This window comes from Capsicum annuum, chromosome 4, assembly GCF_002878395.1.
Source record: "Capsicum annuum cultivar UCD-10X-F1 chromosome 4, UCD10Xv1.1, whole genome shotgun sequence".
NCBI classification, from domain to species: Eukaryota; Viridiplantae; Streptophyta; class Magnoliopsida; order Solanales; family Solanaceae; genus Capsicum; species Capsicum annuum.
The window spans coordinates 172,634,327-172,661,308 of NC_061114.1; the positions used below are offsets into that span (position 1 = coordinate 172,634,327).

A 26,982-nucleotide genomic window follows, 5' to 3' on the forward strand; every position below is an offset into this window, starting at 1 on the left:
ACATGACTATTTGGTGGTTGCCTACATGCTGATCAAGAAGTCCAATAATTAGAAAATCAATCCTCTGGTTAAAGTTAACTCAAAACTCTTTAATAGGAGCTAATGTTCTTATTAATCACTATGTAAGTGAACAAAATCAAGTTGCACAATTTTTGGCAAAAAAATCTTATACAAGTTGCCATAGAGCCTTATATCTGTTTTACTAGGACCTCCTAAAGATTCAAAAGGCCTAGTCTCTATTTTAACTTAGTAAGAGGTAACTTTCTATATTTAGGATGAGATTTGAAAAATGTAATTTCTCTTTTGTAAGTTCTAGGAAGGAACTTTTTATAGGCTATTTATTTCCTGTATATTGCTTGTCAACTTATTTTTTGTAGACTTGAGGCAAGGTTTCCAGTTTCCATGTCCTCCACTAGTATTACCTCCTAATATCAACATTTTCAATAGCTACGTATGAAGGATGTACGGTAAAACAATTGAATATAGTTTATTACATTACCTCATGAGTATTACCTCTTAATATCTAAGTATTTCATACTAGGATGGATTATCGATTTTTTTTTGACTGCTATCTACATGACATATACATTCAAAGTTAGGGAGACCAATAAAAGAAATTGGTTTGCTACATTGCTATATAGAGTATTACCTCCTACTATCAATGTAACGTAGCGAATGAATTATTGGTGTTCAGATGACTACTGTCTACACGTGAGACATAAATCCAAACACTCAACATATTGGCTCACAACCTAATGATGATGACTTAGGTAAAAAAAAAGGCATACTGTTCCTAATACAATATAGTCTATTGTGTTTTACCCCCTTGTTTTGGTTATGTCATCCATCCCCTTGTATACTATCCTTTATCTATAGTCGGGGGTCTATTGGAAATAATCTCTCTATCTCTTCAGAGGTAGCGGTATGGACTGCATACATCTTATACTCCCCAGATCCTACGTGTCGGAATACAGTAGGTTTGTTGTTGTTGTTGTTGTTGTTATTGCATTTTACCAAAAATAAAAAATAAAAAATAAAAAACATTAAAAATTTAAATTCTGATTTAGCATTTGTTTGTCTATTAGCAATGTAAAGATCTTGATACATAATTGACGTAATCTCACCTACTATAATATACGTAAGTCACCATTTTTATATTTATCCAAAAGAGTTAACTCGTAATTAACTCGTCGATGCAAATATTTCTTGATAATGCAAATCCAAGAATTAACATGAATGTTGCTTTGTTAACATGTAAAGACATAAATCTGAAGCTTAACTCAACCCGAAAAACTAATTTAAGAGAGAGAAATTGGTCAAAACCATGTACATAAGGAGAGGAGACCAATCCCCTTTTTCCTGTAACGTTAATTAACTTTTCAACATATAAACTCAAGTTAAACTCATAAGATAAATCCAAGGTATAGAAGCATCTACTTTTTTCACTTTTATGATTACTAAAAAACAAGTTCAAACTAGACTATGAGAGAGAAAGAGAGTGAAAACAAAAGTTGTTGGTAGTGAGTATTTTAATGTGTGAGATAGGATGTAAAGAAATAATGAAGTATTATGCTAGCTAGCAGATAAGAAACCGCTTCAAATTATTTTGTATCATTTAAGGCAATGCATACACGGTGCCAGGCGTATTCTCCTTCGTAACATATGCCATGTCTTCCTTTTGTTTGTTTCTTCAGTTCCTCCAAAAAATCTACTCTCCCTATAACTTCATTCTCCATCTCATAGATCTCTCATATTCTTTTCTCTCTTCAATCTTTTTCTGCCCTTTATGGATAGTCTACCACCATCACTTGATCCAACACCCTTAATGGATTACTCTCCAGTAGTTTCACCGATAGCATCTCCTGAAGCAACACCACATCTATCTCCACTGCACGCCATTGATAAGCCTAAGACATTATCTGAAAAAGAACTCGACGCTCATAGGGTACCTACACCTTCTATCCCTCTCCTTACACATATTTTAAAGCATTAAATAGATATTATTTTAATTGTTGATATATGATTGTTTTAGTCGATGACTTAGCATATAGTAGACACTCATACTACTAAAGAAGCCACGTGAATTTTTATGGAGGTAACATATTTACACATACATAGTAGTTCCCTCTTTTTCCCTCATCTGGCATTGATGATGTTTCTTGTTATGTGTTTCTTTGTTTCTATTACTAATATTTATAATGAATAGTTTTTTTGATCTTTTTAAACACTTGATATATATGGCGCATATATCAATGACCACTATAAAATCAAAGAAAAATTTATATTTTAAAGGTCTTATTTTATAAATCTCTTTTTTATTATTTTTTAAAAGAAGATTTTATTTTGAGTGTCCAAAGGGAAATGAAACCCTTATAGAGGAAAGCAACAAATCTTGAGCAAATCCATTCTGTTGGATCAATAGCTAAATTTATTCTTGGGCTCTACCAAAAAAATATTTATATATTTAATGAATTTCTAAAATTTAAATACATGATCTACATAAAATTGGTTTCTCAAAACCACACTTGATATTTTAGATCCACCGTACAAAACGACTATGGAAGCCGGTGAAGTTTTTTTAGTTACCTGATTAAAATGATAAGATCCCTAAAAGCAATCTTAAAATTAATGCAAATGATTAATCGGATAAAGCCTTTAATGATGCAATTTTAAGAGTCTAGATATATCGTTATTACATATATATTTAACTGAATTTCTTTTTGGATAGGATATCAAATAATCCAATTAATGTATAGTTAATTGTTTACTAAAAGGACACAATGACTCGATTTAATTTGAATAAAAGTAGGAGTAATTCCATGAAGACGGAGTCTGAGTTGCAATTGGATGAAAGAGCAAGAACCAGAACTTAAGATTAATCCATGGTTCTCTTGCTTTAATTGTATGGATAATATATGATTTCCTTGTTTGAAATTTGTTAATTTATTCAAAGATAATTTTTATTTATTTTACTTAAGGTTTAAATTTTATATGCAAATAAATACAATTAAGCAGTTTATAAATGCATATATCCTTTGAATTATTCTACTTTAATTATCACCCCTTTTTTAGGGTTTAACACCTATCAATGGGCTGAAATCAGAATTCCTTTCCGATAAGATAAAAGATGTGAAGCAAAAAATACTCACCAAGGCAAAGAAGGTCTTTCACATTAGTGAAAATGCCAAAAATGAAAGTGAGACTCCTTTAAATAAAAGTTGTGATTTGTATCTTAATTTTGTATTTTGAATTTTAAGTTGTTTACTTCTGAATAATTAGTACTTTATGAAACCTTCTAATTTAATTTGGGAAAATACGCAGCTACCCCCTGAACTATACCAAAAAAGGCTATGACATACCTCAACTTAAAAGGGGTCCTATTATCCCCTGAACAAATTAAAGGTGTAAATTTGACACCCTTAGTTCCTACGTGGCACATACTTGGTACGCACGTGTGCCTACATGGACACTTCAGTATGTTGTGTCACATATGTGCCACGTAGGCACTAAGAGTGTGAAAATTACACTTTTAATTAGTTCAGGGGGTAATAGGACCCCCTTTAAGTTGAGGTGTGTCATAGCTTTTTTGGGTATAGTTCAGGGGGTAATCGGGTATTATCTTATTTAATTTTAATATTATGATGTACCATATTTTGTTTTCTAATTTATGTATCTTATTATAGTAATGAGCAAAGATTGATTAGCTTTGAAATCTATATTCCGCTTTAGCAAGGATTACATATATATCATAGTCAAAACTTAAACACAGATTGTAGTGGATTGGTAAGTACTACTTCATATTTAACCAAAGGTCTCAGATTATAGTCCCTAAGTATAGAGTCGTCTTCATTAATGAGCATTTTACCTCCCAATGTGGGAATTTTTAGTACAAACCTGAATTTAGTCGAGCGTCAATATGTGGGTGTGATACTCCGACTGAACAACTGTCTGAACATAATAGTCTAAAAAGCCTCTAACTGACTGAACTGTCTGAATAAAGAGTTGATAGGACATGTCCTCAACTAACTCCAACTAATAAACTAATTATTGAGATAATAGAGAAATAATCATGTCCTTAAAGAATAAGGACTCACTACTAACTCTAACTATTGATATCTGGAATCTACTGATGCTCTGGAGTTCGTGTCTCTAAACCTAAGGTATAAGACACCATAGCGTGAATGCGTCAGTCTGACTGAATGTACTGGTATGCATGTGAGGTAGGCTAAATGCATGGGGTTCATATGCAAGAACAATAATAATAACAACTAACTATAATGAGCGTGAGAATACATGTATGAGACATAATAACTGACACTAATATCGTGATAATGTGATTACATAATATGAATACTGACAACATGAGTGACTGTATCTGACATTCCTGACTCTAATGGAACTATCTAAGTTTTGTACTAAACTGAGTTGACTGTATTTGACAGTTCTCAAATCTGATTAACTATCTGAGTTCTTTTACTGATATTGATACTGAAACCGTGGGAAGTAGCCATCTAACTGACATGCCCCAAATGTGCAATAATACTTGAGTTGGGGTCCAATCTGTGCCCTGATTGGAAGGGTGCCGATGTCGCGCCATAGGTAAGGACAACATGTGAGTAACTCTAATATAGTAGGTAACTCTAGTGAGAATAGTGGGAACCCTCATATAGCAGGTTAAGCCACCTCATCTACCCTCATATAGCAGGCTATGATGTCTCAACCTATGCTGGCTATATAGTTCTAGAATGCAAGGATTACTTCTAAGAATCACACCCTCATATAATAGGTGAGTTCCCATCCTTGGGTTCACTCAATTCTAATTTCTACTCCCATCTAAATAGACACTAAACTTGATTTACTGAACTAAACATGCACTAAGTTACTGAATTCTATTAACTAACGAAATATTACTGATTTTTGACAACTGACCGAGTTCATGAGATCATGGAGATTTCCTGAGTCATAAGACTATCTAAAGTCAAAGGATTCATAGCTTCATTGAGAGTATCGTGAAAACATAGCATTGGCTCTAGGCACACAGCTAATGTTTCAGGTACTAGTACAACCAGGACTCGATGAAAGAAAACTAACCAAGCATAACTTACATGAACACATAACTAACATCATAATCCATAATTCATTTATTAAATCATTTCATTAAACATGTGATATGCATGAACTTATACATACATGGGGATTTCATAATATCATACTAGTTAGACACTTTTCCTTCATATGGGCATTTAATCAAATACATGGTAGGCATAGCATATGTAAACAACAATTAAACATCATAATTCAATTCTAATTTCATCATTCAAGGGTTTAGGCATATGTTTGCATGAATCTATGTCTATACTAATCAAACCAACATAAAATTTATCACCCAACATAGAATAGAATTCAATTACTCATCATCAACAAGAACAAGAGCAGCCTAAATCATGAAATTCATAAAGGGAATCCATAAACTTGAACTTAGAAAAGGGATTAGTGGGCTTCATGGATGAAAGGAGTCCATGAATGAACACTATGCATTCGTAGGTTGAGTTTCTTGATGTTCTTAAACTTGAGGGATTTGAATCTCTTAGTTCTTGAAGAAGATTTGGATTTTTTTCTTGAGATTACTCTCAGAGAGAAAAACCCTAGTTTTGTCATTGTGAAATAATAGTGAATAATGAGCTATGGTCGGGTATAACTGGGTATACATAATTGGGTGGTAAATGACTAAAATACCCCTATATAAATGATTTAAAATAACTAAGCGGTTCATGTGATGATGGGGTACGACGGTCCGTTGCTGGGTCCACGATCTATTTAATTGAGACACAACTTGGACATACTGCCATGGAGCGACGATGGGGTACGACGATCCATCGCCGGGACGACGGGTCGTCGGACCTCTCCATCATACTTATCCTATAGCTGAATCACTACCTTGATGCGATGGTTGTGGTCGACGGTCCATCGGCCTGCACCATCGCACCTGGGCAGGTTTTTCTGCCTTCTATATTTTGGCCATAACTTCCACATCTGACATCGGATTTTAATGAAATTAATATCGATGGAAAGCTTATTAAATTTCCCACGTGATAGAAATTGAAAATATTTAAAATACCATGTGTAAAAAATATATTCATATTTTAAAGAAAGTTCTAACATCTTTAAGATGATTTCAAGATAAGGAAAAGGTACGGGTATTACACTTAATCATGATTTAATTCAGAAAATAATAATATTAAAATAAATCAGGGTTGATAACAACAACAATTTCATGTAAGCATGGTATGAAATCAAGTAACATGGAGATTTGTGGTTGAAATCATAATTTAAAATCATAATAACTTGAAAAGATAATATTTTGTATTTAAATTGGATGTTTGGGCTCCATAGGTGAAAGGAACCCATGGATGAACACTTAACATGCCTGGGTTGATGAATTTGTGAGAGTCGATGGTGAATTTGTTCAAATTTGATCTTGAATTTTGAAGGCTAAGGTTTTGTATTTGATAGAGAATGCTCTTGATTTGAGAAGAATTGAATAAAATAATGACTAAGTAGGCTTTCAGAGCATCAATTTTAAGTTATGGACTGATTTTGGTCATGGAAAGAGACCTAACTATCCTTGAAATAATTAAAAAATTCCATCACTGGAATCTTGTTTTTGGGATTCACAGTGATGCGGTGCCATCGCGATGAGCCAATGGAAGTATGGTGAAACTGTATTCGATGGACAAGTATAAAAATGCACTTTGACGTTATTTGGTGGAATCGCATTGCATCCTTGGAATTTGACGAGTGGGAACTGGTACTCTAGTGTGATGTGGTGGTAGTGCAGAGCCTCAATGGAAAGTGACAATTGAAAAATGGTGCATCAGCGCGATGCGGTGCTACTCGTATTGAGCTACTATTTTCACTAAAAGTTTCATAACTTCTCACCTGAGTATCGAATTTGGGCGAAATTGATATAGTTTGAAAGATAATTCAATTTAGTACATCTTGGTAGGTCCTGAACTGGAAAATTCCAAGTAGAGAAAATGATATGCTCATTTGAAGTTGACTACAACAACATTCTTAACAAAATTTCAATTGAGAAAGATTATCTTGATTCTTCTAATAGCCTAAAATTATTTGGGGCCTTAATATGCCTCAAACTAACTTATAAAACTATCAAGGAACTATAATGTACTATGAATGAGCTTGAAGCATGAATCTAGCATTGGTTATGATTTTTGGGTTATTACAATATCTCCCTCTTGGGAACATTCATCCTTGAATGAGACTGGTTAAGCTGATAACACTGAGGAACTAAGATTACATGCTGAATATATGTGTTGAAAACATGATTACATGACTAATTTTGAGCATGTCACATGACTGAACTAGTTTTGCGAATGCATGACTGACATGAGAATAGTATACTGCTAAAACTAAGCATGGAAAAGAGAGATTCTAAGGAAAATTGTTACCTTAAGTTGCGAATACTGAAGAATCTGAGATCATTTACTAAACACGCATGAATGGGAAATGAGAGAATAATTGAGTGTAAAACATGAAACATGAACTGGATATTATAACACTAACTGATTTCTTGAACACATGCAGTGACATGAGAATGGTTATAAGGTTGGGATAGGAATGAGAGAGTCCACTTATGAGTAACCATTACCTCCGGTTGGATCTGGTTTTGTCCAAAAAATATGAGAGATTTAGTACATAAAAATCTCAGTGGTATTACATCTCCCCCTTGGGATAGTTCATCCCGCAAATGATACTGACTTAACTGAAATACTAGGAAAACTAAGATGATGTACGGAACGCTTACGGACTGAATCATGACTGAATATCTAGGATCTGAAATATGATGCATGAACTAAAATGGATTTATAATTTACATGGATGTGAACCATGTATTTCTTGGAAGGGATATATATTCATGAAACTTCAGATAGTAAGACTAGATCGGAAGATAGAACAAAACCAAAGGAACTTGTCTGTCTGATTGCTAATCTGAATTACTCGCTACACAAAGTAACTCATACTGAAAGCTTATACTTAACTAGAGTATTTCTTTGTCACTCTTTCTAAGAAGTTATAATGACTTTAGGAAGAAAATAATCCTGCGCATGGTCTGAATAAGACATCTGGACAAGAAATCAAAATAAGTTTAAAATTCGGTAATATGAAACAAAGGCCTACGAAACATCAACTAGCATAGCTCTACTAGGCCTTATGCACTGCAACTATTATCTTTCAAGTGTAGACATACTCCTATAATACTCTCTCAACTATACCTTCCATCTTAATACTGCACTTTACCTAAGACTATAAAAAATATTCATATGGACACTAATAATTCTACTTACTGAAGTCTGAGCTGGACTGAATTCTCCCACTGTGTACAAGCTTACTCAAATCTACAAAATACACACATCACTGTAATACTAGTCTAAATCTTGAATTCAACATACCCTGCATTTTCACAACTTCTCATCTCATGCAAAATTCTGATTTCCCCTTCAATAACTAAATACAACCTCTTACTAGCCATTTAGCAATGCGTGATGCATTTATTCACTTACACACTAACATGACATTCAAGCCTATATTCGTAACTACAACCTCCTATAAAGAAAGCATGCAACACTCTTTCCTTAACATGAAATATTAAATCTCTCCCGTCTAAGCAATTGTTCATCACTATATTATTTCATAAGGAGTGGTCACTGAAAGGCTAAAACATGAGGAACTGAAGCATGAATGGACACTATACAGAACTTGACACTTAACTGATGCCAGAAGAATAGAATATCAACATCAAGGATTCATCAAGAGATCTAAACTGAGGATATACATAAGATAATCAATAATCCACTGATCGATAAGAGTGTAGCATAAGTCATAAAAACTAAGCATACTATAAAACACGAATACATGAGTCATGAGCTGCATGACCTGAGTATGGAGTTTTTGAATCTGTGGAACATGATCCGTACTACTAAGCAAACTGGAACTCCTTATACTAGGAACTGGAAAACACATGATTTTACTATAATATGCATGAATATGAGCAATCATCATAGAGCTTATATGTAAGGTATGATTAGATATCATAATAAATGAAGTACAATTACTAAAGTAAGCATGGTTCAGGATTCTCCCTCCCTAGTACTACTCTATAACACACTCACATCAGTACTAGAATATGAAAGCCTAACTTAGTTACTTGTTCTATCATCTCCCCCTTAGCTTAAAGCCATCATTCTAAGTCCGTGAACCACTTAATCAACAAATCTAAACTGAACTGTACCCACTTTACTCTAGAATCAGGGGTATAATAATATACATAATTGGTAAACTCACCCGAAATGACTATGCTCGATAATGTAAAACTTCCTGCTAGTGTTTTCTTTTGAGATACAACTCTTAACCCTATATAAACCCAATAATCATCTTGTAAAATCTTAAAATTGACTAACCTTGAACTTTTAACTCTACTTTTATTAGCACAACCTTCAAAAATACTAACTTAGATTCTAACACATAACATGGATACCCCCAAATCTTTAATAACCATACTACCTTCATCATAACCTACAAATGTCACATCTCTAAGCTTAGATTTCTATCTAAACCATGAGAACTACTATTACACCTAAACATCTGACATTAACATCTTATAGTCCATAACGGAGTGGGTAGGAACACCAATTACTACGTCAATAAAAATATTCAAACTTAAAAAGCAAGGATACTACATAAGCGTACCCACAACATCATACTTAGCTTAAATTCTTGCATATACAGTTTTCAAGACTATAGATTCACCTTTCTTAAAACTAGCCCCACAGATACATAGTCCACCAAATTTAGATAACATTATCCCCACTTTACTACTGCTAAACTTTTGGATTCATGCTTCTAACTCTAGGCCATCTACTATTATGGGATTCCAGGACGGGCTCTGGAAACATATCTAACCCCTAGGCACTGAGGTACTACCCCTCCATTCAATGATCAATTCATTTGGAAACTTAAGATGAACACTCTGCTTCCATAATCAACTGAAGCATAGCATAAGTAGAGCCAATCCATTTTGAGAATGGCATCTAAATCTATCATCTGTAAAATAAGATCCACTGAAGTTACTTCTTGGTACACTATAATAGGGCAGTTCCCATATACCTTCTGGGATACGATTGACTTACCCACTGGGGTAGACACTGAGAGAGGCTCTACTAAGATTTTGGGACTGACTCTGAATTTGATGGCTATATAGGAGTCATAAAAAAAGTGAAGGCTCGGTATTTAACCAAGAATAAATATAAAGATGAAAGACTTGTAACGTACCCATAATTATATTAGGAGAACTTTCCTAATCATATTGGGCTTAGAGTGCATAGAGTCTATTCTGACACTGACTATGGGTTACAGTGGAAATAGCGCTCTGCTGAGTTGAGAAATTTGATGGAACTGAAGAATGATTATGCTAACTCCGCAGACCAACCTTAGGATATTCTCTGAATCTATGGATTGACTCTCCACATCCAAAGCATACATAACTACTGGATCTACACACACCCTTATTATTTTTTCCATACTCTCTGAAAAGTGGATTACTACAAACTCCCTTCCCACTACTTGTGACATAGAGCCTGGTTCTTTATGTTGACTATTATTCTTAAACATAGGCACTAGCTGAAAGTAGAGTTGCAACTGAGAATTTTTGATAGAATTGGGAGCGCTTACTACCCTTTAACCTAGGCTTAAAACTAATTGTTCTGGCCCTCATATTATTTCTCTCTTTCTTGCTACGCTCTTCTTTCTCACTCAGCTAAGCATGATCAAAACCCTAGAAAGGAAAATAGCCTTCAGATTATTTGGAGAAACTATTAAATAAGCTAAGGTAGTGAAAGTAGCTCTAAATTTTGCATGAGAGACTGTCCCATTTAAGGGATCTTTTTAAATAGGCAGAGGTATAGGTTGATTCCTATTTTTTGTTCCATTATTCTTTCTAGGAGGCATTTTCTGTTCATGGAAGGATGGATGATTTAGGAAGAGATTTTAAATAGAGCCTATGCTCTATCGTATGACCTGAACGCTGAAAGAAGGGAAACTTTTCATAAAATGCCTCATAGCCTCTTGTCCATAAGTGTGGTTCTCTTCACACTCATGTACAGGACTCTTCTTGATGCAAATTTAAGACTTTCTAGGACACTTTAAAACCTTAGAATCTGATGCCATATTTGTAATGCCCCAAGAGTACACCCTAGGTGTCACACGGTGCTTACATTCTTGGAAGATGGTACCTACTGTGAGCACAGAGTAAAACTAATAATGACATAACATTTGAAGAATTTAACTGAGGAATGCCATAAGGTTTTAAGTCATAAATCTAATAAAATTTGTAAGGCATAACTAATAATACTGATAAAACATTTGACAATGACAACTAAAATCTAAGAAACTGACTAACTACCTATAATAGTTTGAAAAGCATCTACTGACTGAATGAGGAGCTAATAGGACAAACCCCCAACTAACTCTAACTGAATGGAAATTAATGAAACTGATAAAGTAATATGAACTAAATAAATCATGTCCTCAAAATTGGAGGATTCACCAATGCTATAACTGATAGTCTGGGAAATCTAGGCATGATCTGGAACTGAGCATCTGAACCTATGATATGATACATCATAGCACAAGAAAAGAGTATGTGATTAGTACTTTGAATGTACTAGTATGCTAAATAAGGTAGGCTAATATACATGGTTTCATGAACATGAATAATAACTAACTGAATATATATGTACAACATGGATTACTGAATAGAGTGTATGAGATCTGTGGATACTACGGATACGAAAAATATATAAATACTGAGGATGTATAAAATATGTAAGTACTGAGGATGTATGACCAAGCATATAACATGTCCTGACTATAATTTGTAAATATTGAAACACTAATATCTTGTAATTGAATCATTGATATCTGTATGCTATGGTCAAGTAACTAAATCTAAATTACTGAACTGATTATTATAATGAGAATATGGGAGGTATCATCTAATCGACATGACCTAATCAGAGCTAATTGGGGTCCAACTTATAACCGCAGTTGAAAGGGTGTTAGTACCGTGCCACGAGTACTAACGCTGGTTGTATGGATCTATTAAGAGAATTAAAAACTAGGATGTCAAGCCTAAGCTGATGGACAACACCTGGGTGGAGTCAAGCCTAATCTGGCGGGTGACTCCTAGGAGGTAGTCAAGCCTAAACTGATGGGTGACTCCTCATCCTACACTGTCTACATAGTTTTGGAGTCCAGGGACTACTACTAATGACTCTACCTATCAGATGGGGAAGCCACCATCCCTGAACTAGCTTGGTGCGAAATCTTACTTCCAACTAAACTAACTGGGAATACTGAACTAATATAAAGTTAACTAATTTTGATGACTGACTGAACTGATAATGCTCATAACATATTCTGAAACTATTTTGAAGTTACAGAGACTAGGTAAACAGCTAAGGTTTTGGGTATTAATAACCACCAGGACTCAATAGCAACAATAGTAAACTAGTACTAAAATTTAAGGACATAACATGGAAACATTTATTGAAATACATTCTTGTAGGCATTTCATCAAACACTTAATATGCATGGATTAGGCTAAAAATGGGAATAGTATAAAACTTGGAGTGAAAGCATAATTTCAACATCAACAACACTTAATCATGATTTCATTTAGAAAGTAGTAATATTAAAATATGTAGGGGTTCATAAAAATAACAGTTTTATGTAATCATGGTAGAAAATCAAGGTTCATGGAGATTCATGGATGAAATAACAATTTAAAATCATAATAACTTGAAAAGATCATAACTTTGTATTTAAATTGGATACTTGGGCTCCATGGGTGAAAGAAACCCATGGATGAACACTTAACATACCTCGACTGATGAATATTTGAAAATAGATGGTGAATTTCTTTAGATTTGATCTTGAATGCTAAAGGCTAGGGTTTTCTATTTGAGAGAGAATGTTCTTGATATGAGAGAAATTGAATGAAATAATGACTAAGTAGGCTTTTAGGGCATTAATTTCATGTTATGGACTATTTAAGGTCATGGAAAAAGATCCAACTGCCCTAGAAATATTTAAAAAAATTTCATCACTGGAATCCTATTTTTGGGCTTCACCTTGATGTGGTGCAATCGTGGTGAGCCATTGGAATTTGGATTAAACTGTATTGCACGAACAACGGCGAAAATGCACTTTAATGCGAAGTGCTGGAAATGTGTTGCGCCACAATAAATTGATGAGTGTGAATTGGCACTCTAGAATGATACGGTGGCAATCATGGAGCCTCACTGGAAAGTGACAATGGTAAAATGACACATCCTCAGGATGTGGTGCGACACGTATTGAGTTTTTGCTTTAACTAAAAGTGCCATAAATTCTCCCTCGAGTATTGGATTTGGGAAAAATTTGTATTTTTTGAAAGGCAATTCAATTTCCTACAACTTGGTGGGTTGTGAACTGGAAAATTCTAAGTAGATCAAAAGATATTCTTATTTGAAGTTGACTATAGCAACATTCATATCAAAATTTCAATTAGTAAGGATTATTTTGATCCGTACTATAGTTGGGAGTTATTTCGGTCCTTACTATACCTGAGAGTCATTTGGGTCCTTAATATACCTCAAACTAACTCATAAACTATCAATGAACAATAATGTGCTATGCATGGTCTTGAAACATGACTCTAGCATTAGTTTCAATTTTTGGGGTATTACACCAAGATAGAAATGAAGGGTATAGAAGGAGTTAATGTCTTCATACTCTATCCATCTTTTATGGAGAATGGGATCCCAAAGTCTACCTTGATTTGAAATGGCAATACAAAAGGACCTTTGAGGATTATATTATGAATAGATCTAAAAAAGCTACATATGCCCTTAGGTATATTCAAGGTCCAACCTTAGGATGGTGTACACTTACAAGGAGTCGCACTCAAACATGGGGTACCTTGAAAGAGTTCTTGAGGTCAATATATTTATCGAGGGGTTACACAAAGTTTATAATTGTGATCCAAGAAGACGAATTTCTTAATATTGGTAGAGATTTGTGTAGTTCTGAGATGTGTTCGTATGCTTGATGATTGGTTTGATTAAAATAACATCACCTCTTATTTGGTTGACTATCTAGGGATACCTCGAAAATCATTATCCTTCCCATATTATTTGGATGTCTATAGGGTTTTTGAGAGAGTAAAGGTTTTCTTTACTCGAGAAGGACACTATGAGGAAGTTTAGTGTGACATCTTCCCATTGGAGTGCGGATAATTATTCTTAGGGGCAATATGGTTTGTAAGGCATTGAGTTTCAAATCTGCAAAATTATCCTAAGATTATATTGGACCAATGAGTAATCTCTTTCTACCTACCCTTCCCAAATCTCAAGGAAAGATGCCTACTTACTCTAAGACTTATGAAAATGAGAGACAAAATATTGAGAAGAGTAAGGGAGTACAAGGTGTCAACATATAGGATATATAATGAAGAGGTAGTGAGGATTAAAGTGAGGGGTTTGCCACCAACCAAAGATAACATTATTTTTCTTTATTTTAATAAGGACATTTATGTCGGTACAAATATGGCAAACAAAGGAGAACAAGTGTCAAAAGAAAATATTCCATTTGCAGATTTGACGTGGGTGATCTTAGATGCTTCCAAATCTTTTAGAGGACCTTAACACCAAGGTAAATAAGAATATTCTCAATAAATTTGAGGTAATATAGCCAACTCTTACACTTTTGTGCATGAGAATGATAATTATGTGGCTAGTATCCCATTGAGTGTGAGTCTAAATGTGAGTCTAATGATTTTTTACCTCTTGATGATGATGTACATGTTGTAAGTGTGTATACGCTAGTTGATACTATTGATGACCAAATTGACTTATCTTGTAAGATCAATTTGTGTCCACCTAGTACTGATGCCATTGTGTTTGATAATAGTACATCATCTTGTGAAAATAATGATGATCAACTTATGTGCTAAACTTTCCCACCACTTTAGGATGTGTTATGTGATTAATGAACTTCAAGTAAGTGATGATGTTAAAAATATTAATCAAGTCAATAGGAGTGACCCTTTGAGCATGTCCTCTAGTGAAGATCTTAATGTTAGTTTGGATCATAGGGATAATCATGTGTTTGAAACATCTTCGATGCATGATAATTGTCTTTTAGACAGTGAACTTGCATGTTCTATATCCTCTTTATGGATAAACCCTTCTCTATTTAAGAATAATATATTGTTTGAAGATGACGAAATCACTCCTAATGAATTACTTAGTAGTGTGGATAACATTAATGATGTAGCTCATCTTGAGGGATATATCTTATATAACAACCCACTATGGTGTGAAAACATTCCTCCTAAAGATGAAAATCTCTTCTTTGAAGATTAGAGTACTCTTAAGGGAATGAAATGTGAAATCATAGAAAATAATAATAAATTAAGTAATGATAACTTTGATTTGCTTGAATATTTGAGAAACCCAATCAATAATTGTTCCTATGAAAATGCTCATGGTTGTTATCCATTATACGATACCCCTCCTTTTTTTTATAATTATGAGGATGGATTGCTTGCTTCTTGTGAAGAATTAATCAATAATTCCTTTTAAGTTAGTGGTGGTATATGTCTACTTGAGGATTCTTCCATTGAAAGAAAAAGTTCAATTGGTTCTAAATCACTTCTTATTCTTCTTTGTGTGCTCCTATTATTGAGAATACTCATGGTGATGATCTTGAATCTAATAGTGAGTACATACATGTGGACACCTTAGTTGAAGTTGACTTGTGTGATACCTTTCTCTACTCTCCCTTTGTTTTTAATAATGCTTATACTAATGTAGAGAGTATATCTTTTAGTTTAGGTGAATCCTACAGGGAAAAAGAGTGTTTTCTAGACCTGTGTATATGGTAACTCTATCCATTTTACCCCGGTGCCAAATTGGATATGGTGATTTTGGCACACTCAACTTATTTCTTAGTCTCTGTGATAAGCAAAATTTGAGTGAGGATGTTTGTATCCTTCTCTAAGAAGAAAAGTATTTATTTAGGATTTATGATCCACTTTATGGACCAACATTATGTAAGGGAAATATCTATAATAAATATGAGAAATTTTTGAAGGAGAGGAGCAGTGAAAACCCCCAAGAGAGTTCACCACAGTGTGTTGAAACTCTTGACAAAGGTTCCACTACTTTTAGGTCAAGAAGAGAGGTCTAAGCCTTGATCGCCCTAAGGATCCAAGAATATGCTTTGAGGCTCTTCTTCAAGCACCTAATCAAGTAATGCCATGTTTGGAAGTTAGATTGGAGCCGAGGAAAGCCATGGATCAAGGAATAAAGAGAGCCCTTGTAAAGCCCCGCATAAAAAAATCTTACGTTAATAATTAGCTCTTTAAGCTCCTAAAAGCTCTTTGGAAGGTCCAACACTTAGAAAATTTCAGCTAAGTGCTCAACACTTAGTCTCATTTTAAGCCTACAAACCTTGTGGATTTATTTGACAACCTTCCCGATCTTCGTTTTCCGATTTTCAAGTTACGTTGCCATGGGACAAGGTCGTAGTACATCTCGGGTGAGTTTCAGATTTTTTTGAATAGCATAAGGGCACGTTTGGATGCCAAAAACTTTAGCAATAGGATATAGGCTTTTATCTCCCTGGGTTTAGCACCACTCCAAGCAGAGCATCGCCCTAGGTACCCCGGCGGACTCGCCAGGCACCACCCTGGCTATAGCCTTTTGCCCAATTTTTCAGTATTCCACCTCCGTATTTTGAAGGGCATTTTGGTAATCTTCCTATCCATATATAATCTCTTAAACACGGAATTCAGCCCTTTTAAAGCCAAAATATACTAGTTTCTCTAAATTTCTCTCAGGAACACACCTAGGGTTTTCAATTGGGATCCAAATTCAAGAATTCCATCGCTAATTTTCAAGAACCTTCCATACAAGTATGCATAGTGTTCATTAATGAATTCCTTTGATACATGAAGCCCAATAATCCTCTTTTATGTTTTATATTATGATATTTATGTGATAATTGATTATGTTCATGTTGCTATTGAGTATGATCGCCAAGATTGGAAATTTATGTACTATTATGATACAATGTTAGTATGTGGGTTGAAATATATGAAATTGGTTATTTATGATGAATTAATTTGACCATTATGCCTATGCCCTAAGGGGTGCATATAAGGTGTTTGATAGAATGTTTAAGAGAATAAGAATTATGCATTATGAACCAATACAGCCTAAATGATGAATTCATGCTATTGACCTTATGTTCAAATAATTTCCATGCTAATGTTGTGAAATGTATAGGTTGTTGGAAAATCCATGATGTTATAGTATGAGCTCATGACATGATTATACGCATTCTGATCCATGTACAATATTATGATAACTATGTGTTTTCATGAAATCCCCTACGTATGGTATTATGAATTATGAACATTAGCCATGTGTTTAAGAAGAGTCAAGTTATGTTGTGTTAGTTTCCTTCTATCGAGTCATGGGGCTTTTGTACCCAAAAAATTTAGTTATGTGCCTAGTGCTATGTCATGTTTTCACGATATTCTATGTCAAGCCAAGAACCTTAGACTTCTGATAGTCTTATGAATCAGGAAATCTCAATAATCTCATGAACTCAGTCAGTTGTCAAGTATCAATAGTATTTTATTAGTCAATGGGATTCAGTAACTCAGCCCATGTTTAGATTAGTTAATCATGTTCAGTGTCTATTCAGATGGGAGTATGATTCAGCACCGAGTGAACCCAAGGATAGGAACTCACCTGCTAGTTAAGGGTGTGATTCTTAGGAGCAGTCCTTGTATTCTAGAACTACATAGCTAGCATAGGATAAGACATCATACCTGCTATTTAAGGGTAGATAGGGTAGATTAACCTGCTAGTCAAGGGTTCCCACTATTCTCATTAAAGTAACCTGCTAGTTGAGGGTCATTCATATATTGTCCTTACTAGTGGTGCGGTATTAACACCCTTCCAATCAAGGCATAGATTGGACCCTAATTCAGCTATAATGCGTTATTTGGGGCATGTTGGTTAGATGACTACTTCCCATGGTTTCAGTATCAGTCTCAGTAAAAGGACTTAGATAGTTCTTTAGATTTTAGGACTGTTAGATACAATCAACTCAGCTTAGTACGGAATTTAGATAGTTCCATCATAATTAGGACTTTCAGATACAATCATTCATGTTATCAGTATTCAGATTCAGTAATCATGTTAACACCATATCAACATCAGTTATTATGTCTCATGCATGTATTCTCACTCTCATGATAGTTAGTTGGTTTTTATTATTATTCATATATATGAACTCTATGCATTTAGTGTACCTCATATGCATACCAATACATTCAATCGTACTGATGCATTGGTGTTATGGTGTTTCTATACCATAGGTTCAGAGACTCGAGCCCCAGAGCATCAGTAGGCTCCAGATATCAACAGTCAATCAGCGGTGAGTCCTCATCCTTTGAGAATGATATGATTAGTTATTTTATTATTTTAATAGTTGGAGTTAGTTGCGGACATATCCCATCAACTCCTTATTCAGACAATCCTATTTTAGAGGCTTTTTAGACTATTATATTCAGACGGTTATTTCAGTTGTTTTGGGTATTTCATACACTTCTAGATGTTTTGTTTTGCCTTTGTTATGTGAACCTTATGGACTTTTAGCTATTATTCCACATTCATATATTATGTTATAAAGTGCACAGGTACAGATATCAGTCATGGATTAGATTGTGGTCCTTTGGGGTTATAAGCACCATGTAACATTCTGGATCCCAGATTTAGGGTGTTAAAAACTTGGTATCAGAGCCTAAGGCTCAATAGTTTCCTAGGAAGTCTGAAAGCCACATCTAGTAGAGTCTTGTACATGGGTGTGTTTCGTGCTACATTTATGTGCAAGAGGCTATAAGATGTTTTAGGAATAGTTTCCCTTCTTTCAGTATTCATGCTGTGCCAGTGAGACGAATCTTAAGTCAATATCCTATTCTAATTTTTTTCTCCCTTTTCTTCTACAGAACATGCCTCCTAAAAGAAGAAACGGAAATCAGTCAGCCACTCAGCCCGAAGAACTATTGGGCGATCATGTTTCTCATACGGAGTTCAGGGCTACATTTACTACTCTTGCTCAGTCATTTGCTGCTTAGAATGAATAACCAGCTATCATTCTGGTCAACCCAGTGGCCAATTCAGCTGTAGCAAGGATTCGGGACTTCACCCAAATGAACCCTCCATCCTTTATCGGGACTAAGTTAGATGAGGACCTCAGGAATTCATTGATCAGGGCCAAAAGGTTACAGACATAATGGGGGTTACTTGTAGTGAGATTGTTGAGCTAGCTGCATATCACTTGCAGGATGTTTCTCACTCTTGGTTTAAGCAGTGGAATTTAGGGAGGGTAGTCAATGCAGGGTCGATTGAGTGGGAAGAGTTTGCTTCTAATTTCCTTGATTGATTCTTTCTCCTAGAGATTAGAGAAGCTAAGGTGTTAGAATTCATCAACCTCAGGCAGAGAAACATGACGGTGAAAGAGTATTCTCTTAAGTTTACTCCATTAGCCAGATATGCCCCTCATGTGGTTGCAGATAGCAGAGCCAAGATGAGTAATTTTTTTTTAAGAGTGAATGATAGCGTGGTTAATCAGTGCAGATCTGCCATACTGATTAGTGATATGACTTTAGCCAGGCTTATGGCTCATGCTCAGCCTATTAAAGAGAAAAATATTAAGATAAGGGAGAAGCATAATAAAAGAGCAAGGATAGGTAGTTTCAACTTTGCTCAACCCAAGTTAGAAAGAGGAAACCATTCTCACTTTCATCCTAAGTCATCAGTTCTAGATCTTTCTTTAGCCAGTGCTCCAGGTCCTAAATTCAGAGAGGGTAACAAAGATAGAGCACCAGGCTCTTAATCCCAGGGCAGTGTTAGAAATGCCCGCACCTATCCTCTTTGCCAGACTTATAGCAAGCACCACCAGCGTACTTGCAGAGCTGGAAGTGATACTTTTTTTGAGTGTGGCAAGCTAGGCCACAAAGATAGAGATTGTCCGCAGTCAGGTCCTCAAGGGAGATTGTCTGCAGTCAGGTCCTCAAGGTCAGCAAAATCGTTCCTCAGCTCAGTCTGTCGCCAGAATCAGCAGGGTGCCACTTCCAGTTCTATAAGTGGGCAATGCCTAAATAGACTATATGCTCTCCTGTCCCAGCAATATCAGTAAAAATCTCCTGATGTGGTTACCGGTACATTACAGATCTTTCATGTGCATGTTTACGCTTTGGTAGATCCAAGTGCTTTCTTATCTTTTGTTACTCCCTATAGTAGTTGATTTTTGAGTTAGTTCTGAATTCTAGCAGAGCTTTTTTTAGTCTCTATCCCAGTAGGTAAGACCATCATAGCTTGGTAGGTATACAAGAACTGTCTAGTTATGATATTTCAGAAAGTCATTTCAGTAGACTTAGTCAAATTAGAGATGACTAATTTTGATGACATTCTCAGCATGGGTTGGATTCATTCCTGCTATGCCGTAGTCAACTGTAGAAATAGAATAGTTCCATTTTAGTTTTCGAATGAACCCATCCTCGAGTGGAGGTGTAGTACTTTAGAGTTTAGGGGTCAGCTTTTTTCCTACCTTTGGGAAAGCAAAATGATATCTAAAGAATGTGTTTATCATCTTGTTTGAGTTAAAGACTCTAGTTCTGAAACTCCCAGTCTTAATTCAGTCCCAATCGTGAATGAATATTCATGTCTTTTTCAAAGATCCTCCAAGAATTTCTCCCAAAAGGGAGATAGACTTCAGCATTAATCTTCTTCTAGATACTAGCCTATATTTATTTCTCCATACAGAATGGCACCAGCAAAACTCAGAGAATTAAAGAGCAGTTGAAGAATCTCTTAAACAAGGGATTCATTAGGCCCAGTGTTTTCTGGTGGGGTGCAACAGTCTTATTCATGCGCAAAAAAGATAGTTCTCGCAGAATGTGCATCGATTACCATCAGCTGAATAAAGTCACAGTCAAGAATAAGTATCTCATTCCCAGAATCTATGACTTGTTTGACCAACTTCAGGGTGATAGTTATTTCTCTAAGATAGACCTCAGATCCGGCTACCATCATCTCATAGTCAGAGAATATGACATTTAAAAAATAGGTTTCTGAACTTGGTATTGTCATTTTGAATTCTTAGTCATGTCCTTTGGTCTTACCAATGCCCCAGCAGCTTTCATGGACTTGATGAATCGTGTGGTCAAGCAGTACTTAGAATGTTCATTATAGACTTCATAGATGATATTCTGGTATATTCCTGTAGTGAGCACGATCATGTAGACCATCTCAGAATAGTACTTTAGACTCTCAGAGATTATAAGCTATTCACCAAATTCAATAATTGGAAATTTTGGCTAAGGTCAATAGAATTCCTTGGTCATATCATTTCTGGTGATGGCATTAGGATTGATCCTCAAAAGACCGAAGCAGTAAGAAACTTGACTCACCCTATCTCTGTAATAGATATCAGGAGTTTCTTAGGTTTAGCTGGTTATTATAGATGGTTTTTGAGGGATTTTCTTCTATTGCATCCCCTATGTCTAGATTAACTAAGAAAAAAGTCAAGTTTCAGTGGTTAGATCCTTGAGAGAAGTGTTTTCAAAAGTTAAAGACTCGACTAACCTCAGCTCCAGTCTTAGCTATTCCGGATGGTTCAAATGGGTTTGTAGTATATTGCGATGCATCTGGAGTAGGTTTTGGTTGTGTTATCATGCAGCATGGTAAGTTCATAACTTATGCCTCTAGATGACTTAAACCCCATTAGAAGAATTATCCTACACATAATATTAAGTTAGCAGCCGTTGTATTTTCCTTGAAGATTTGGAGGCATTATCTCGATAGAGTTCATGTAGATGTCTTCATGGATCATAAGATCCTTCAGTATGTCTTTTCCCAGAATGATCTCAATCTTTATCAGAGAAGGTGGTTAGAGCTCTTGAAATATTATGACATGAGTGTTCTTTATAATTCGGGAACGGCGAACATTGTGGCCGACGCTCTCAGCAAACTGTCTATGGGTAGTATTGCTCAAATGGAGGACAACAAGAAAAAGTTAGCACAGAAAATCCATCAACCTGCTAGACTAGGCTTTCTCTTATTCGATATAGAGAAGGGTAATATATGGGTTCAGAGTAGTTGAGAGTCATCTCTAGTTTATGAGGTAAAAGAAAAGTAAGATAGAGATCCCAGCCTTGTTAAGTTGGAAGAGTCAGTCAAAGATTAGAAATTAAAGGTTTTCTCCATAGGGGGAGATGATGTTCTGCGTTGTCAAGGTCGTCTTTGTGTTCCAGGTGTAGATGAATTGAGGTACTGAATTCTTGCAGAATTGCATAGTGCGCACTACTCTATTCATCTAGGGGCAACAAAGATGTACCATGACTTCAAGGAAATCTATTGGTGAAGTGGGATGAAGAAAGATATTGCAGAGTTTGTGGCTAAGTGCTCTACATGTCAGTAGGTTAAGATATAGCAACATAAGCCTAGTGGTCATATGCAGGAGTTCATTATTCCTACTTGGAAGTGGGAAGTAGTGAACATGGACTTCGTTATAGGTTTGCCTCAAACTCATCACCAGCATGATTCAATTTGGGTCATTGTAGACAGAATAAGCAAATCAGCTCATTTCCTTCCAGTTCATACCTCTTATTCAGCTGAGGATTATGCCAAACTGTACATCAGAGAGTTGGCCAGATTGCACGGTGTTCCGCTATCTATTATATCAGATAGGGATACCCAGTTCACCTCTCATTTCAGGAAAACATTCCAAAACAGTCTTGGTACCCAAATTAATTTTAGTACAGCCTAGCATCCTCAGACAGATGGTAAAGTAGAGAGGACCATTCAGACTTTAGAAGATATGCTATGAGCGTGTGCATTTTATTTAAAGGGTAGTTGCGATGACCACATCCTTTGATTGAGTTTGCATACAATAATATTTATCATTCCAATATTTGGATGGCTCTATTCAAAGATCTCTATTGTAGGAGATATAGATCTCCAATCAGTTGGTTTGAAGTTAGTGAGGCCTCGATCATAGGTCCTAACTTGGTATTCGACGCCGTAGAAAAATTCCAGTTGGATAGGGAAAGACTTCAAGCTACTAAGAGCCAATAGAAGTCTTATGCAAATATGCATAAAAATGATATCGAGCTTAAGATTGGCAATTTTATCTATCTAAATATCTCTTCAATAAAGGGAGTGAATAAATTCGGAAAGAAGGGAAAGCTCAGTCCCCGATATGTCAGTCCCTTCAAGATTCTCAATCTTTTCAGCAAGGTACCTTATAAGATCGAGTTGCCTTCATATTATCCTCAATTCACCCAGTTTTCCATGTCTTATTGCTAAAGAAGTGTATAGGTAACCCAGTAGTTGTAGTCCCTATTTAGAGTATCGATGTTCAGAACAACCTTTCTTATGAAGAGATTCCAGTTGAAATCCGATACTAACAGACTTGTAGACTGAGAAACAAATAAATCTCTCTAGTTAAAGTTATTTGGAAAAATCAGTCCATCGAGGGAGATACTTGGGAAGCAGAAGCAGACATGCATGCCATGTATCCTCATCTCTTCTCCGCTAACTCAGATCAAGCTCAAGGTAACAGTTCTCCTTAAGCTTACTCAGTTTCATATTCAGTGTTCATCACAAACTTGGTATCAAGTGCCATTGCATATTCAATCATGCATTCATGTGTCAGTTCAGTTATATAATCATGCATCAGATATGCATTCCCATTATGAGAAACTTAGTTCATTAGAACACTCAGTTATGCATTCATGGATCAGTTATACATGCATCAGGTATGCATGTTCACTATGATATGTTCAGCTTATCAATCATGTCATTCATGAAATCATGTTTCAATTGCTCATGCTTAGTAGTCACGTCAATTATTATTTTGCCACAGTCTTTCTGTCTCATTCGAGGATGAATGTCTCCAAGGGAGAGTTTTGTAAGACCCTAAAAAAAAATATTGCACTAATAATCAGCTCTTTTAGCTCCTAAAATCTCTTTAGAAGGTCCAACACTTAGAAAATTTTAGCTAAGTGCTCAACACTTAGTTTTATTTTAATCCTCAAAACTTCGGGGATTTATTTGACAACCTTCCCAATCTTTGTTTTCTGATTTTCAAGTTGTGTTACGAAGGGGCAAGGTCGTAGTACATCCCGGATGAGTTTTAAAATTTTTTGAATAGCATAAGGGCATGTTTGGGAGCCTAAAATAGTAGAAAAAGGCGATAGGACCACTTCACTCTAGGTAAATCACCGCTATAGGTGGAGCGTCGCACTATCAACCTCGACGGACTTGCCAGGCGCCGCCCTAGCTATAGCCTGTTGCCCAATTTTTCAGCATTCCACCTCCGTGTTTTGAAGGGCATTTTGGTCATTTTTCCATCCATATATAAGTTCTTAAACACGTGATTCAGCCCTTTTAAAGCAAAAATATACTAGTTTCTCTAAATTTCTCTCAAAAACACACCTAGGGTTTTCAATTGTGGATCCAAATTCAAGAATTCAATTGCTAATTTTCAAGAATCTCCCATCCAAGGTATTCATAGTGTTCATTCATGGATTCCTTTGATCCATGAAGCCCAAGAATCCTCTTTTAAGTTCTATATCATGATATTTTTAAGATAAATTGATTATGTTCATGTTGTTATTGAGTATGATTGTAAGATTGGAATTTTATGTACTATCATGAAACAATGTTAGTATGTGGGTTGAAATCTATGAAATTTATTGTTTATGATGTATTAATTTGACCATTAGGCCTATGCCCTAAGGGGTGTATGTAAGGTGTTTGATAGAATGTTTAAGAGAATAGGAATAATGCATTATGAACCAATACGACCTAAATAGTGAATTCATGCTATTGACCTTATGTTCAAATAATTTCTATGTTAATGTTGTGAAATTTATCGGTTGTTGGAATAACCATGATATTATAGTATGAGCTCATGACATGATTATACGTATTTCTATCCATGTACAATATTATGATAAAAATATTTTTTTATGAAATCCCTTACATATGGTATTAGGAATTATGAACATTAGCCATGTGTTCAAGAAGAGTCAAGTCATTTTGTGTTAGTTTCCTTCTATCGAGTCTTGGGGATATTTGTACCTAAACAATTTAGTTGTGTGCCTACAGCCATGTCATGTTTTCACAATATTCTCAGTCAAGCCATGAACCTTAGACCTCTGATAGTCTTATGATTTAGGAAATCTTAATAATCTTATGAACTCAGTCAGTTGTCAAGTATCAATAGTATTCCATCAATCAATGGGATTCAGTAACTCAGCCAATTATTGGATTAGTTAATCATGTTCATTGTCAATTTAGATGGAAGTATGATTCAACACTTAGTGAACCCAAGGAGGGAAACTCACCTTCTAGTTGAGGTTGTGATTCTTAGGACCAATCCTTTCATTCTAGAACTACGTAGCCAACGTAGGTTAAGACATCATACCTGCTAATTGAGGGTAGATAAGGTGGCTTAACTTGCTAGTCAAGGCTTCCCACCATTCTCATTAAAGTAACCTTCTAGTAGAGGGTTACTCATATGTTGTCCTTACTAGTGGTGTGGTATTGACACCCTTCCAATCAGGGCACAGATTGGACGCCAATTTTGCTATAATGCGTTATTTAGGGTATGTCAATTTAATGACTATTTCCTACAGTTTTAGTATCAGTCTTAATAAAAGGACTCAGATAGTTCTTAAGATTTTAGAACTGTCAGATACAGTCAACTTAGCTTAGTACAAAACTCATATAGTTCCTTTAGAATCAGGATTGTCAAATACAGTCATTTATGTTATCAGTATTCAGATTCAGTAATCATGTTATCATGATATCAACGTTAGTTATTATGTCCCATGCATGTATTCTCACGCTTATGATAGTCAGTGGGTTATTATTATTATTCATGCATATGAACCCCCATGGATTTAGTCTACCTCACATGTATACCAGTATACTCAATTGTACTAACTCATTCGTGCTATGGTGTTTCTATATCACAGGATCAGAGACTCGAGACCCAGAGCATCAGTAGACTCTAGATATTAGCAGTCAGTCAACGGTGAGTCCTCATCCTCCGAGGATGATATGATTAACAATTCATTAGTTTAGTACTTATTTATTTCAGTAGTTGGAGTTAGTTGGGGATATGTCCCATCAACTCCTTATTCAGACAGTCAAGTTTTAGAGGCTTTCAGACTATTATGTTTAAATAGTTATTTTAGTTTTTTTCTTTATTTTGTACCCCATTCAGATGTTATGTTTTACCTCAGTTATATGAAACTTATGGCCTTTCAGCTATTATTCTTCATTCATATATCATGTTATACAATGCATAGATACAAATATTAGTCATACGTTAGCTTATGGTTCTTCGGGGTCATGGGCACCATGTAATGTTCCAAGTACCAGATTCGATGCATTACAACCCTTGTGGGTTATTTCTGAAATAGACACTGTTGGGCTATTTTTGTAATATGCTAGTTGTGCAAAGACAACTACTATACATAGGTGCATTAGATATTTCATTAGTTAGTTTTTATTTAATAGTGATGATGAATTCATGAAAACTCCATTGGAAGTGTTGAGTGCTTGAAAAAGCCAATGTTGAACCTTGTTGAGAAATGGTGGTTGTACGGGAGATACGATCCCTTTGTTGTTTCTTTAGTGCTTTTGTTTGTTATCATCATTGTAGAATACTATCATATCACGGTCCTTTACTGGTGGGTGATATGTTACAACCTACTGGTGAAACACTTTGGGTTTGGACCCTTAGAAAATTTCTTAGATTTCTGGATTCTGG

The 26,982-nt window shown here is 35.4% G+C and overlaps 1 protein-coding gene across 2 annotated transcripts; it reads left to right on the plus strand.

Moving 5' to 3' along the window:
- Window positions 1-1,560: 1,560 nt before the first annotated feature.
- On the plus strand, window positions 1,561-26,335 carry LOC107869640. Of its 2 annotated transcripts, none has more exons than XM_016716136.2 (3): window positions 1,561-1,945; window positions 18,512-18,570; window positions 19,142-19,609. In XM_016716136.2, the coding sequence occupies exons 1-3, from the start codon at window positions 1,787-1,789 to the stop codon at window positions 19,320-19,322; spliced, it is 399 nt and encodes a 132-aa protein (XP_016571622.1). In that variant the 5' UTR covers window positions 1,561-1,786; the 3' UTR covers window positions 19,323-19,609. The 2 variants fall into 2 exon arrangements, with proteins under 2 accessions (XP_016571622.1, XP_016571625.1); XM_016716139.2 differs by lacking the exon at window positions 19,142-19,609 and adding an exon at window positions 26,183-26,335 and having other exon boundaries at window positions 1,570-1,945.
- Window positions 26,336-26,982: the final 647 nt, after the last annotated feature.

What these genes read in the sequence shown, in the direction of transcription:
- LOC107869640 (XM_016716136.2), top strand. Translation starts at nt 1,787, where the DNA reads ATGGATAGTCTACCACCATCACTTGATCCAACACCCTTAATGGATTAC. An exon ending in AAGAACTCGACGCTCATAGG is followed by an intron (nt 1,946 to 18,511) that starts GTACCTACACCT and finishes TCTATACCATAG; the next exon opens with GTTCAGAGACTCGAGCCCCA. An exon ending in ATATCAACAGTCAATCAGCG is followed by an intron (nt 18,571 to 19,141) that starts GTGAGTCCTCAT and finishes TTTCTTCTACAG; the next exon opens with AACATGCCTCCTAAAAGAAG.